The sequence below is a fragment of the Sinocyclocheilus grahami genome, unplaced genomic scaffold (assembly GCF_001515645.1).
Source record: "Sinocyclocheilus grahami isolate Dianchi unplaced genomic scaffold, SAMN03320097.WGS_v1.1 scaffold645.1, whole genome shotgun sequence".
Classification (NCBI taxonomy): domain Eukaryota; kingdom Metazoa; phylum Chordata; class Actinopteri; order Cypriniformes; family Cyprinidae; genus Sinocyclocheilus; species Sinocyclocheilus grahami.
In genome coordinates this window covers 295,787-311,345 of record NW_015505824.1, presented here as the reverse complement: position 1 = coordinate 311,345, position 15,559 = coordinate 295,787, and the positions used below count along the sequence as shown (strand labels likewise).

The 15,559-nt window shown below is 38.6% G+C and overlaps 1 protein-coding gene across 2 annotated transcripts in view; it reads right to left on the bottom strand.

Annotated features, from left to right (window-relative positions):
* LOC107558429 (kin of IRRE-like protein 1) overlaps positions 1-15,509 on the bottom strand; it is a 42,432-nt gene extending 26,923 nt beyond the window's left edge. For both annotated transcript variants that reach the window (XM_016242091.1, XM_016242092.1), the window contains exon 1: positions 15,221-15,509. In XM_016242091.1, the coding sequence (XP_016097577.1) occupies positions 15,221-15,269 (49 nt within the window). In that variant the 5' untranslated portion in view covers positions 15,270-15,509. The remainder of the gene's footprint in view (positions 1-15,220) is intronic.
* Between the last annotated feature and the right edge of the window lie 50 nt (positions 15,510-15,559).

Sequence of the window (15,559 nt, the reverse complement as noted above, 5' to 3'; positions counted from 1 at the left end):
GGGGGGACTGGAATTGGGAACCGCTGATGTAGCCTATTGTAGTAATGTTGTCTCTGGTATTCTGGTCGGTGAGCGTATATGCGTTCAGGGGGCGTGGCTTTGGACAGCGATTGCAGGGAGGGTGGGACGTTTGCTTTCAGTGCTATCAGGCTAAAGTTAGCACTTTCCAAGATCTCCAACTGCACCTTTAAGTCTTGTTAATGTAATTAAGTCAATTAACAATTAAGTCTTGTTTTCTAAAATAAATAAATAAATAAAATCAAAATTAAGTGAGTTTATGCTTTAAACCAGAACAAATATCTACTAATGGGTAGTGCTGTGTTCGATACATCGATACAACGATGTATCGTCACAGAGACGATACGAGTATGATACAGCTGTCCCTGTATCGATATTGTGGCACATGTGCAGCAGTGGACCGCACTTAATTTGAATACGAGAACAATGTTTAAATACGGAGTAGAAAAGTGCAAGTTTTCTAAAAAAATAATGAATAGAGCATAATATATAGGCTACAACAAAGTTTAATCTGGCCGCAGAGGAACACAACCGGGGTTGCTTGATATAAAGAGACGTAATCCCCAAAACAGAGCTTCCCACTTGCGCAATACGGAAATACTGCTAAGTGTGCTACTTATCTTTGTCAACCTGGCAACCCTGTGTAAGCGCTCTCTCCACTGTGGATAAACGCGCTTGCTTTCTGAAAACACTGGTTAGCTTGCAGTTTAGCGATCTCCACTTCGATATTCTATTCTCAGAAAAGTGTAATTCATCAAGTGTTCATTTATGAGAGAGAGAGAGAGAGAGAGAGAGAGAGAGCCTGTGTATGTATGAATTACCACCGTTTTGCCGCGTTTCTCTATTAACAGTGAAGCTGTGGCTTTAATTCCTTTAGAAACAATGATGTTTCCAGCTCCTTGATGAGAAAGATAATGTAGCTCTTGAGCGATTAAGCTATTTAGTTGATAAAATTGCGGGGCAGCGCTAAAAAGTTTGTTCTTGAATGTCTGAGTGCGGCCGCAACGTGATCTGTGTGAGTGACTGAGCATGTGTGCGTTAGAAGACAGCGCATTAGTTTAGAACTCTTCTAATTTTTTGTTTTTTAAACGTAGAGAGTGTGTTAATTTGTGCAATGATAACCTACCAGCAATGTAAATATGATTTTTTAATATATTAGAATGAGTACATTACAATATAAATTTATTAGAATGAGTACATTATTATTTATGGGCTTAAAAACAAGATGCAAACAATCAGAATATTGTACCTGGTGGGAAGTGCCCAATGTAAACATGAAACATATGCCATTACCTATATTGTACTGTGGTACAGTTATGGAGGCCCTTCATAATGCAGAGGTCAATTGCCTGCTCTGCCAATAGTTAGAAATGGCACTATAGTATGCAGTGTTTAATAAACAGCTGTTTTACTAAACTCTTCTGAGGTGAAATTCAATGCAGTCCCGTATTGTGATATGTATCGCATCGTGGCCTCTGTATCGTGATAGGTATCGTTTCGTGACTTTGCAGACTTTGGCAGATTTTTTTGTTTGTTTAAAGCTTAAACACTTAATTTTGATAATTTTTTCAGAAAACAAGACATAATATCTTATGTACTTTGGCCGAGAGAACTCAACACACTGCAACTTTAAAAAAAAAAAATAAATAAACACATGCAAATAGAAAAAGCACCAGCAAATTAAGAAAACATTATCAGTTTGACAGCACATGTACTGACAGCACATGCACAACTCGCAACACGACCAAATACAGAAATGCACTGCAAATACTCGCAACATGACCAAATACAGAAACGCGTTGCAAATACTCACAACACGACCAAATACAGAAACGCACTGCAAATACTCGCAACACGACCAAATACAGAAATGCACTGCCAATACTCGCAACACGACCAAATACAGAAACGCGCTACAAATACTCGCAACACGACCAAATACAGAAACGTGCTGCAAATACTCACAACACGACCAAATACAGAAACGCTCTGCAAATGCTCGTAACACAATCAAATACAGAAATGCACTGCAAATACTCGCAACACGACCAAATACAGAAACGTGCTGCAAATACTCACAACACGACCAAATACAGAAACGCTCTGCAAATGCTCGTAACACAATCAAATACAGAAATGCACTGCAAATACTCGCAACACAATCAAATACAGAAATCCACTGCAAATACTCGCAACACAATCAAATACAGAAATGCACTGCAAAGACTCGCAACACAATCAAATACAGAAATCACAGAAACGCGCTGCAAATACTCGCAACACGACCAAATACAGAAACGCGCTGCAAATGATCATAACACAATCAAATACAGAAATGCACTGCAAATACTCGCAACACAATCAAATACAGAAACGCACTGCAAATATTCGCAACACAATCAAATACAGAAACGCGCTGCAAATACTCACAACACAATCAAATACAGAAATGCACTGCAAATACTCCCAACACGACCAAATACAGAAATGCACTGCAAATACTCGTAACATGACTAAATACAGAAATGCACTGCAAATACGCACAACACAACCAAATACAGAAACCTGCAGCATGCAGCACAAACCACAACAAAAATGTTTTAAGGGGATCGACCCCCAAAAAATTAACCATGGTTTTATTACAGTAAAAGTGTAGTTTTTTTTTTTGTTGGCATTTGTATAACCACACTTGTACAAATATCATGGTTAAACTGTGGTTTGTGTAGCAAAACCATGGTTAATTTGTGGTTACCATGGCTTAACTATAGTAACCATGTATTTTGGATTTTTGGTTTTATTTATAGCAAAACATATGTTTAATTTTCATAAGGGAAGTTGTGAATTCACTGTAACTTGTTTTAATATTACGCAAAAAAGAAGACATCTGGAAACAGCATTGATAGTGTCCCATCACATCTTACTGGTTTATTTTAATTGTTTCCATTCTTTAAGTACCAGTTAAACAATCACCCAATGTTTTCTGAGATGGCAAATGGGAATCAAAGACAAAAAAAGGACTGTCCCCATTACCGTCCCTGGCATACTTTAATCAAAACAGACCCTTCGAGGTAAAAATCCTAGATACCAGTAAAAGCAGCACTGACACAACGTCAGACAAAAAGCCGAGCTGTTCAATCTCCTCGGAGCACATACAGCGCAGTGGACCACACTTGTGTGACTTCATGCGCTAGCCGCTTTCAGACAACAAAGGAGTATGTCTGGACAAGGAATACGTCACCTCCTGCGGTCAAGGTGCCTGTGCCGGAGTGACGGGAAAACGAACGACTCAGAGTGAACATTTGACACATCGACAAAGAACAGACAGCCACTTTCAATGCTCAAATGATTTTATTGGCTGTTTCTGATTTCAGACGTCGCTGGCTTGTTAAACCACTCAGTGCACTGATGTCATTGATAAACTAGCACCATATAATTTATTAGTGCACATAAAGCTGTCATAATCATTACATCCATCCTGTTTTTAATGCATTTTATATCGTAACCCCACTCTCCATGCATTTTTTCATCCCCTGCTCTCCAGCTCTTCAACCAATCAGGCACTTTCACTGGCTCATAGTGTTGCGTCACCATAGCAACAGCTGACGTATGCAAAAAACTACCCAAAAAGTTTTTTTTGCTTGTTTGCAGGCATGTGTGTGTATGCAGGTATGTGGTTTGCTTAAGTGTTTGTGTGTGCAGGAGGCCTCTTTGTGCTTTATAAAATTGAAACAGTTAAATACATGTTTTGGAATATTACTTATTAGTGCACATAAAGCTGTCATAATCATTACATCCATCCTGTTTTTAATGCATTTTATATCGTAACCCCACTCTCCATGCATTTTTTCATCCCCTGCTCTCCAGCTCTTCAACCAATCAGGCACTTTCACTGGCTCATAGTGTTGCGTCACCATAGCAACAGCTGACGTATGCAAAAAACTACCCAAAAAGTTTTTTTGCTTGTTTGCAGGCATGTGTGTGTATGCAGGTATGTGGTTTGCTTAAGTGTTTGTGTGTGCAGGAGGCCTCTTTGTGCTTTATAAAATTGAAACAGTTAAATACATGTTTTGGAAGATTATAATTGAGAATGCACATGTGCGTATGCATGTATGTGTTTATGTGTGTATTTGCATGTGCAGGAGGCCTCCTTATGGTCATTTAACTTTTACTAGTTAAATGAATGTGCTTTTTAACATTAAACAGCCAAATAAATGTCCAGTTAAACCATACCCATTGTTTTTGAAGATTACAATTCAGAATGCATGTGTGTGTAGGCATGTTCGTATGCGTTTATGTGTGTATGCATGACAATGCATGCGTTTGCATGTGCAGGAGGCCTCATGCTTATTTAACATTTAAACAGATAAATAAATGTGCATTTTAACATTTAAACAGTCCAAAAAATTGCTTTTTAACATTTGAACAGTTAAACATGCGGGAACAACTGCAATGAAAAATGGTCAAGAAAACACTAAATCACCCAGGCAGCCTGTTTTTACGGTTACTAGCTAACGTTACGAACGCTTTGCTTTGTAACAGGTCTGTGTGCCCCTCTCCTTCGTCAACATTTCCTCATGTCATCTCTTATTTGCCTGCAGCCTCATCCGATGCTTTCCCTCCATCATCTTCCCGCTTTGCTTCTCTTCATTCGCCCTTGCCATTCCTGACAGCGAGGAGAAACACCTCTTTCCCAGTGTCGCTCTCTCATTCTCATCTCCCTCTTCACCTCTCTCTCTCCTCGTCCTTTTCTCCCCCTCCACCCCTCATTCTTCTCCTTCTCGCTCTTTGTCCCTCTATCTGTGCAGCCTAGAGTTGCTATAGAAACCAATCTATTTGAAATAGGAGGGAAGGAAAATTATTTCTCGCTGGTTCCTACTCTTCCCCCATTTCGCTCCATTCAAATTCACCTTCTGCAGAATTTATACAGTTGATTTTAACATTATTTATTTGCGCGACTCTTTTTGATTTGCGATTGTTGCCATGACTACTGTGGGAACATTGACATAATATTACATACAGTGACCATGGCAACCTCAAGGGTCATCAGCAGAGTGCTATGCTAATGCTTGGATGGACTGTCCACTTCCAATGGGCCGAGGCTTGAAGTATTACCTAATACCTCACAGACGTCCTTTTAATGCACTAAATATTTGGCTTTCCAAACAAATATCAAGAGACTGGGAATGCCGGATGTGTGAAGAAACACACACAACTAGACATTAAACTCGCTCTCAGAAGACAGAGAATTTATTGCTGTTTCATCATATGCCTTTTATTTTATGACTTTGACATACTTTGATGCAAAAGAATGGAAAACACTAGTCATATAAAACGCAAGCGTTCCACTCAACTGTGGGAATCTCCTTCAATGCCGATCTAAAGATGAACTATCAACTAGCCAGGTGTCGTTAATGTCTGATTGATGTTTACATGCTCTTATTGTATTCATTACTAGCTTCAAGCAAACGTGAAACGCAACGTTCACAACCCATTTTACTTCTGACAGAAAACATAACCCATTTACGATTGATTTTTCATATTTAACTAAAAAATTAGGGCAGGACTTCATTTTATTGTTTGGCAATAGAGCACAACAGTGGCCTTGGTTTCTGAAGAATTTTTCCCATAGGCAGGCCCGGATTGACTAATCGGGAGCACCGGGAAAATTCCCGGTGGGCTGGTCTGTTTTTTGGCCGCGAGGGCCGGTACTGTCATGCCACTGCTATGGGGTTGAAATATGGATGCCCGTATTTAAGGAATCAAAGTAGTGTCCCGTATGAAAGCTATAACACAGTTTGTCCTGTATTCGCAGACATACTCCATATGACCACCAGACCATATGAATAACAAATTCTCAATTGATAATTAATCATTATTTTTGTGCAAAATATAGTTTTATTTGTGAACGTAGCCTTTTGATGAAGGCTTTAAGACCAAGCGGAATCCTCTGCCGGCTGCTCCTGTTTCACAGCGACCGCAATTTGATTTTGGCAAATCAGTTTGGGCAAATGCAATTTATTGATCATGAGCCCAAAATTTAGCAAGGCAGGAAAACATTTAATCTACCTGAGGGGAGACGTCTCTCACTATTGTAAGTTAAGGCTGTTAAATAGAGAGGAAAATACATTTTTTAAAATTTAACTTCTAGCGCATTCTTAAACTTGGACCTCATTTTATTGAAGTAGAAATCCAAGCACCAGAAGCAGCCCACACTCAGCCCAAATGTTTTTTGAAAAAATATGCATTTTCATTCATTCATAGGCTATATGGTTGCAATAATAGCCATTTTAGTTAAAACAATTTAAGTGCATAGACGTTTCATAGACGTTCAGTTGTTATGCTTTCAAATTTCTTGCCATTTGTATGTATGTAATTTCACAGTATTTTCACCTCCTAAATTACTACACTACTACTCCACACGATTTTATAATGGTACAATTTACTCAGGCAGATGACTTTTTTTTTTTTTTTGAATGACATTAAAATTATTTTTAGAATATAGGTTAAGCAAAACAAATGTGATCATTTCTGATAACTTTTTAACTGCAGGCAGACATTACGGTACAGTAGGCCTACAAATATTTAGTTGGAGATATGCAAGCAAAAAATAATATATAAAAAATGTATAATAGAAAGCGCAAAGGCGGCGAGTAAAATAATAATAAAAAAAACAAAGCTGTAGAAAAATATAATGAATTACAAGTCTGTAGAGAACAGTGCACTATTGCAGACTTATATCCTACTGAAGTTTTAATTACATTATTGTAACAGCTATAGTCAGTCGTGAACTAAAGTGGGCCACTCTAAGGCATTCATAGGCTATATGGTTGCAATAATAGCCATTTTAGTTAAAACAATTTAAGTGCATAGACGTTTCATAGACGTTCAGTTGTTATGCTTTCAAATTTCTTGCCATTTGTATGTATGTAATTTCACAGTATTTTCACCTCCTAAATTACTACACTACTACTCCACACGATTTTATAATGGTACAATTTACTCAGGCAGATGACTTTTTTTTTTTTTTTGAATGACATTAAAATTATTTTTAGAATATAGGTTAAGCAAAACAAATGTGATCATTTCTGATAACTTTTTAACTGCAGGCAGACATTACGGTACAGTAGGCCTACAAATATTTAGTTGGAGATATGCAAGCAAAAAATAATATATAAAAAATGTATAATAGAAAGCGCAAAGGCGGCGAGTAAAATAATAATAAAAAAAACAAAGCTGTAGAAAAATATAATGAATTACAAGTCTGTAGAGAACAGTGCGCTATTGCAGACTTACTGTATATACTGAAGTTTTAATTACATTATTGTAATAGCTATAGTAAGTTGTGAACTAAAGTGGGCCGCCCTAACGCATGAAACTCCAGGGCTGAAAATGACTCCCACTCCGGCCCTGCCCATAGTGATTTTTTTTTTTTTTAAGTTAAAGAGGCTACCAACTGGCTACGAGGTAATTCCCAACATTACAAACTTTGATTTTAAGCTAAAGTTTTTTTCAAAATAAGAAGTAAGACAAAAAGACAAAGTATTTAGGTATTTTGACAGAGTATTACGTCACTCAAAGTGTGTCATGAGAGTGTTTTGGTGCAATTTGCTTGTCACAGTTGATGTCTTTCTAATTGATGAAGATTTCTTTGAAGAATTGCGGGTTTGAAAAGGGAAAAAAAACAATGTAGTTTCTCACCAGGATTCCTGCGATTAAACACCATTATGTTAAAAATAAGTTGACATAATGCAGGCTGATAGCCTCACCAAAAGGATATATCATTGATTACAAACCTCATAGCTCACAGTAGGTCTGTCTTGCTTTATAGGTTAATCAGGGCTCCAGACTAGGGGTCGACCGATATGTGTTTTTCAGGGCTGATGCCGATACCGATTATTACAGCTCAAGTAGACCGATAACCGATATTTTGAACCGCTATATATGTCTGGTGTAAAAATTAAAATGAATGTCGAAATTAAGAATAACAAGGGCTCTGACAAAAACAAGCCTTTCCTGGTGTTGGTTGAGTGTAGTACTCCCACACTGCACTTCTTACTCTTGTCTTCCTCTGTGCATCCTTCTGCAATAAGGGCAATATAAAGAGAGAGTTAAAAGTGGGGCCACTGTATGCTTCATGAATAAGCCTATGAATACTGTACTACAGCTAAACAGCTTGGGGAAATGCAAGTATTTGGCTTCAATAATTTACATGTTAGAGATGTATTTGTAATAGCATAACCTCTCATAATTCCTCATTAATTATTTTCTGATGACTAAAACATAACCTATAATAGTAGAGGTGACTATTCAATTCATCATCTAATGCACATCAGTGGATTAACTTAAAAAAATGTATATAATAAGTGTAAATAATTTAATTGTCTTCATAGCTATATTGTAGAAGTTAAGAAGACTGCAACTATTTTCATGAAACTATAACACTAATAGCCTTTTACAGGCACACTTAGTTCAATAGCCTATTGCAATGTCTTGGCCTATGTGACACTAGAAAATTCAGTTAGTTTTAATTTACAGTACAGCGCAAATGAAGGCATAAAATCAGTTTAATTGATCTTTTAATCAAATGAGAGTTAAACATTATTTTTTGGCAAAGGGTTTACTATTAAAATTAAAACATGGAAAAAATTGCGTATTGTGTGATTATTCTTTTAAACAAAGGTTGTAATAATTGTTGTAGTAGTATTATGCATATCATACTGCACCACAGTAATATTTCTGATCATTTCTTTAAGATAACCCGAACTTATATTTTGACAGGTAGCCATGAGGAACTTTTACGTTTCTGTAGCCTATGTAAGTGTTTCCCATACATTGATTTATTTGTGTTGGCCCGCCACAATATCATAACTGACCGCCACAAATATATTTTCCAAAAGGCTTTGACTTCGTTGAATAAACATGAGCACCGCACGCTTCAAAATTGAAACCCGGTGCAGGTGTTTTTATGGCACTGTATTTCTGAAGGAACCCGACTGTCTTCAGAAAATTTTGGATGTCATTTTCATTTCATCTTGCCTGTAATGTGTGATAAAGCCACGTTTGTGAGTCGAGCGCTGCTTTGTGTACAGCGTTACCAGGGAAGCCTTGATCTCTACCCCTCCAACAGCGCCTCCTTCTGGCAGAGAATGAGTTTGCATATATATGCCTCCACAAGTCTGTGGGAAACCCTGCGATAGTTTTACTCAAATGAAACTGTCAAATGCTCATGAAGTGACTCTCAGAGGGAGTCAGAGCAGTTCTGGAGATGTTGTCCATGTATTTATGTCCTCATGTAGTGAGACGACAGAAGCTGAAATAACCTGAACCTTAGTTCCCAGGTCATCTACAAGATGGATTCAAATGCTGATAAAGTCAAGAAAAGAAAAACAGTATGATTTGAAGTGTTAAAATGTAAAAAAAAATAATAATAATAATAAAATAAATAAAACGTTTATTCTGTGGCACCTAAAAAATTATTTGGCGCCTATGTTTTTTTCTTATAGGAGCCAATGGCTCCTTACTCGATTTTTTTGCCTGGAGCCCTGTTAATAAAAATGCAATTCCCCTATGAAACCTGAGACTCAAACCCCGCAACCTTTGGGTTACAAGTTCGACTCTCTAACCATTAGGCCATGACTAATGGTGGCCTAATGGTTGACAGAATTTGCATTTTTGGGTGAACTATCCCTTTAATTGAACATTATTATTAAGTGTAAACTATTTTTTCAATTAGGCCAGGAACATGCTTTAGGAAAGTCAAAGGGGCCATTTTGATTTCATGTTGACTTTAGAGTAGAAAAAAAAAACATTGCAATGCATCTTTGTATTGAGTCAGCACCGAGAACAGCTAGCGTTTTAACAGTGCTACATTTTGGTCTTCAACCTCACCAGGTGACCGGTAATAATGCTTTTGATGCAGAACGCCTCACTGTCTCCCCAACTGTGAGTGGCTATTATTGCAGGCCGGCTGATTGGCCGAATTTGTCGATCAGCCCTCCCTGATCTGAAAACTTCAGAGAACAAGAAATTACATCATCATCATCAGCCACATTCCATTGCAGTGGGGGAGGGGTGTCTGAAAAACTCTCCACCACACACACACACAGATAAACACACACACACAACAGAGGAGAATCTCATCAGTGTCTTCAGTACAGAGTGGCCTCTTCATCATGCGCTCTCTTTTAATTCATGTGCTTCTCCATCTCTTTCTCTTTCTCTCCCTCTCTTTTTTCTTCTGTCCCTGTTTCCCTCTCCCATTCCGTGACCCCTCCCCCTCTCCTCTGACTAAAGGAATGTAAGAAACACATCTGGAACTTATTAGAAAGAGGGAAGGGGGGAAACGAACTGGGGGATGGAAAGAGGGAGAAGGGAAAAATGAGAAGACTGAGGGAGTGAGGAATGACAAAAGAATGAAAAGCAGAGTGAGGGCCAGAATAAGGGGCCACTCGACAAAACCATTTCTGGAAAGAAAGAGATGTGCAATGCAGGAGCGAGGACACATTTTAAAGACATAGTTCAGCAGAAAATATCAATTCTGTCATTATTTACTTGCCATCATGTCTCTGCAAACCTGTATGTCTTACTTTCTACCGCAAAACTCGAAAGGTGCAATTATGAAGAAAGTCAGAGTTGGTTTCTGTCCATACAGTTACAAAGAATGGGCTCTGGAGCTTTCAAGCTTCAGCAAGAACACAAAAACACATTAAAAGTGCCAAAAGTAGTCTATATCATATGTTATATATAAAAGCTGTTATAATGGAGCTACGGTCTCCATTGATCCAAGAAAACATTAAACAGTGTGTTATCATATATTTTAAGGATTAAGTACTACTAGGTTATAAAGGTTTTAAAATAAAATGAAACAACTTGTAGTGTTTACATGACATTTTAAAAAGACAAATGATTCATTTCTGACAGAAATACAACTTCTGAGTCAGATCTGATTCATTCTAATTCATGAACGAATCATTCAGCTGGGTTCAGTGAACCGGATCAGCTGAATCATTGAAAAGAGCTGACTAGATTAAGAATAATGTTCACAATTCGAACATTATTATGTATTATGTATTTTATGGTGCTTTTGCATCCTTTTTGAGGCTTGAAAGCTCTAGTCACAATTGTTGTATGGAAAAATGGCCAGTTCATTGCTCAAATTCTCTTTTTGTGTTCTACAGAAGAAGAAAAAAATTGCAGAAAGTTCAGAAGAAAAAAAAACTTATAACATGACAAAATAAGAGCTAATGCTGAAAAAACACAATGTGAATGAATGGAAGGCTGTTCATGTGAAGGGAAACATGGCATTTTCAAAATAGTTTCAATGAGAAGGGATGTGGGAGCCCCTAAAAGAGGCGAGGGGGGTTCAAAGATCCTCGTCTAAGCCGGGCCTTTGAACTTTTCCCCCCTCATATTCATTGGTGCGAGCAGCCTCTTCTATGAGAGCAGTCAGGCATGAGTAATAATGCCTTTCTCTCCCTCTGGCCTAAAAGCACTCCCCCCTCTAGCTCCCCCTTCACCAATCCACCCCCCAACAACAACAAAAAGAAAACTCCAATCTTTGTCAATTCAGTCCCTCAACTTCACCCACCTGTCCCCAGTGCCATCTTTTCTTACAGGCTCACCTCACAACAACAACAAACATAGCTTTCATTAGGAAAAAGAAAATCTACAAATTTGCTAAATCAACTTGTCAGTGGGTTGCCTGAACAATAACTTGCCTAATTGGTCTTAAAGTTGCAATGAACCAGAAGTAGCAAAAAAATATTTTCTTCCATACTGTGACACATTCGAGTAAAACTTGAAAGGAAAAATGTAGGGTGGGGACATGGTTCTATCATCGGTTGTTGATTGGAGGCAGATCTGAATACAAGCTGGCTGATTGTAAGAAAGAGGCAGGGTTTAAATCCAGCATACGTCACCAGAGAAGTCTGTCATTTTCACAGAAAAATCGAGCTATGACATTCTGATTAAGAAATGCAAGGTCAAAACCAATAAAAAAGGAAACATATTCAACCAAAACAAAAAATTAAACATACGCAAATGAAAAGAGGGGTCTTGATGCCCATTTTCACAAGTTAAAAAGTAAAAAGACTTCTTTTTATTTTAAAAACCATAACAAAAAAAATGCAATTCTCATGCCAGAATGATTAATAAGACCAAACACAGCAACTTCCATTACTACATAATATGCACAATAAACTACAGACTACAAACAATTCCTCAATCAGATCTCACCTTTAAAAGATAGTTCACCCAAAAATCTAAATTCTGTCATCACTCATCTTACTCACCCTCATGTTGTTATAAACCAGTATGGCTTTCTTTTTGTGGAAAATTTCTAGTTAACAATGACTTCTATTTTACGGACAAAAATATACATTTCTCAAAATATCTTCTTTTATGTTCTACAGAAGAAAGTAGTCAAACAGATTTGGAACAATTCACACAAAAATGATCATTATTTACTCATTCTCACTAGGAACAGTCTGAAAGTTATATGCTGATTATATGCTGATACTCTTCCCTTCTGCAAAAGATCTGAAATCTCATTCTCAATCATGCTCAGATCCAAAAACGGTGAAGCAATGCGGCACACCAGTGACACAAAGAGACACTGGTTGAACAAACGGGATGGAGAATGAGACCAAAATTTTGTTTAAACTTTATTTACAGTTTGTCTGTGGTGTTTTTAGAGCTTGACAGATCCTGTTGCATTGTATGAAAATTCCAAGGGTCCCATGGGAAAAAAGGGGTCTGCAAATGGGTTTGGAATAACATGTAAGACAGTAAATGAGACGCTTTGTTACAAATAGAGCAGGTGGGCTCAAAACAGCTCATGGAGATCTACCTTCAGTTCTAACCGCGCTCATACACACCTGCCTGTAATTTTCAAGTGAACCTGAAGACCATAACTAGCTGGTTCAGGTCAGTTTGATTAAAGATGGACCTCAACTCGGCAGGAACACAGATATTCATGAACAGAAGCTGAATATCCACTTCTGCACATTCATTCCACAGCTCTATGAGGTAATTTGTGGGGGTAAAAGTAGCTTTATTTCTTCTTTCTTTACTCTTTAGATTGTGCTGTAAAGCAATTTATAAACTTACATATCCTATAAGAAATACTGATACATACTGATGCCACACAAATGCCCACGGTCACCTCACTGACATGACATATGGATTCCTTAAATAGGTATAAAGCCTGAATAATAAAAATACACAATATCAAGTCCTACAACAGCATATGATCTTACATTAAACAAAGTTCTCAGTTTGTAAAGGGTTAACAATTACAGGGCATGCCTGTACAGTACACTAGTGTAAGTGTGTGATTCATGGGACGACTGCAGGTTTTATTAGAGGCATTGCTTCTGAATGAAGTGGGCCTGATGCTTAAAAGCACATTACAACAGTTTGTCACTGTAAAATTATAGACCTCTTCTTCATTATAAACAAGTACACAATGCACAAATAAAATAACAACTGACGAGTTTAAGAATGCCTGAGCCTGACAAACCCATAATGAACATGATAGAAATAAATATACTGCTAGGGAAACTGAAATAGAAAAGTTAATATCTCTGATCTGCAACCTGATCCAATTTGTAATGCATTTGAAAATTAAGTGCACTCAGAAGAATACAAGCAATATGTAGCGAGTTCAAAACATGACAACAAAGAACATCCGTTACAGTGTGTGCGGATGTAGTCGCACAACAATCTCACTGTCGTTTCTTGGGCAGGTTACTATGCTTCACAATGTGTGTTTAATGTTGACCTATATATTACTCCACTGCATACAGCACCATCAAACAGTTATTAGGAAGACAATGGCTGCATTGTTGTTAGGTCATCACAATTGCCTCTGCTAAGCGTACGAAAGTCATTAGAGTAATACACCTCTTTAAAAGAGATATCTGAAGGGCCAACTTACATGCCAAGTCATGTTGCTCTATAAGCTAAGGCAACTGATCAGAGTATGTTAGCGTTCTTATAGAACCGATACCTTAATACGTTCCACCTTAAGATATAATAGCATTAAATCATTACAAATGACATCAGTGCATGTGCATTACTGTACAGTTGTTCCAACAAAACCAGTGCGGGCAAAACTTAAAAGAAAATTGGGTCACTTAAAATCAATAAAATAAAAAACATTCTGCATTCTGCATTCCACAGAGAAAAGGAAGTCATACAAATCTGGAACAACGCCGAGGTTGAGAAATTGATGAGCAAAAATGAACAAGGTGTAAACCTGTTATGCACATTGTGCATTTCTCACTGTTTCCATTCATTCTAGTGGGTCATTGTGTATTCCGCTTCATTTTATAACCGCTTTAAACAATGTGTGATGCTGAACAAAGCCGTGTCTGAATCCCTGGAAGACAAATCTCCCCAGATCTTGTTGCATGCTGACGTTCACAGCCATCAAGTGTCACCTGGACCTGTTTTCAAAAGGTATTTCTCGATGAATATGCATGTTTCTGCTTTGATTGCGGACCTTATGAGAATGGCTTACATCATCCGTCCTACCTTGCCGGGACATAAACACGCCTCTCACCTCTGATGGAGGGGTCTGTACCTGCTCTCCCTCTCTGACATACACATGCACAGTGTGTGACAGTAGACAATAGGGAGGGTGTCCGCATAGGCGCGATCACGGGAAAAGATGCTGTAATCTAACAGGTAGAGCTCGGTGCTGTCGCCTAGCAACTCGCTGGATACAGTACGTTAATACAGGCGCACCTGGATTTGCACAATGCAAGACATTAGTTATGTGCAGCGAAAACGGGCGGTTATTTGTGATCCAACGTACTTGGCTGTGAGTGTCAGACGGACGCAGGTGCTGAGATTACCTGCATGACCCCGGGGAAAGCAAACGAAGTGGTGCGTTTCTTTATGCGGGTGTCTGTGAAAGAGCCCCTGCGTGCGTGTGCCCCCCTCAAACCTCTCGTCTAATTTGTATTCTCGCGAAGAGAGCATGTTTGACGGGAGGGAACGCCGCTGGCGGAGTTTATAGCCATCCTGTCATAACGGAATGGAACGACAGCACCGTTAACTTGCGAGTGGAACGCAAAGGTCACGTTGCACCTTTATGACCGGACAGACATGAACGCTATAAAACCTTCTGCACAGCTGCCCCCTTTTCTCTCTTATATACGCTCACACATACGCAAAGTTTGAGCTCGCGGTCACTTACCTCTGTGAAAACTCAACGCCAAACTCAGAAGCAGCAGCAGTCCCTGCATGGTTCAAATCTCCGCATGGGGAGCGTCAAAATCCCTCCGAAGGTGGATTATAATCCTTCCATTCACGTGTTAGCTGTGTATTGCCCCTTTTCGCCCCCTGCACTACTTTTTAGCGCATTTCTAGTCGTTTTTCTTTAGCCGTTCCCTCTTTTGCCCTCCTCTCTTGCGACGCTCCGGTTTCTTATTAGTGGCACATTCCTTGATCATCTCTCTCTCTCTCTCTCGCTCTCTCTCGCTCTCCCTCCCTCCCTCTCTCTCTCCCTCCCTCTCTCTCTCTCTCTCTCTCCCTT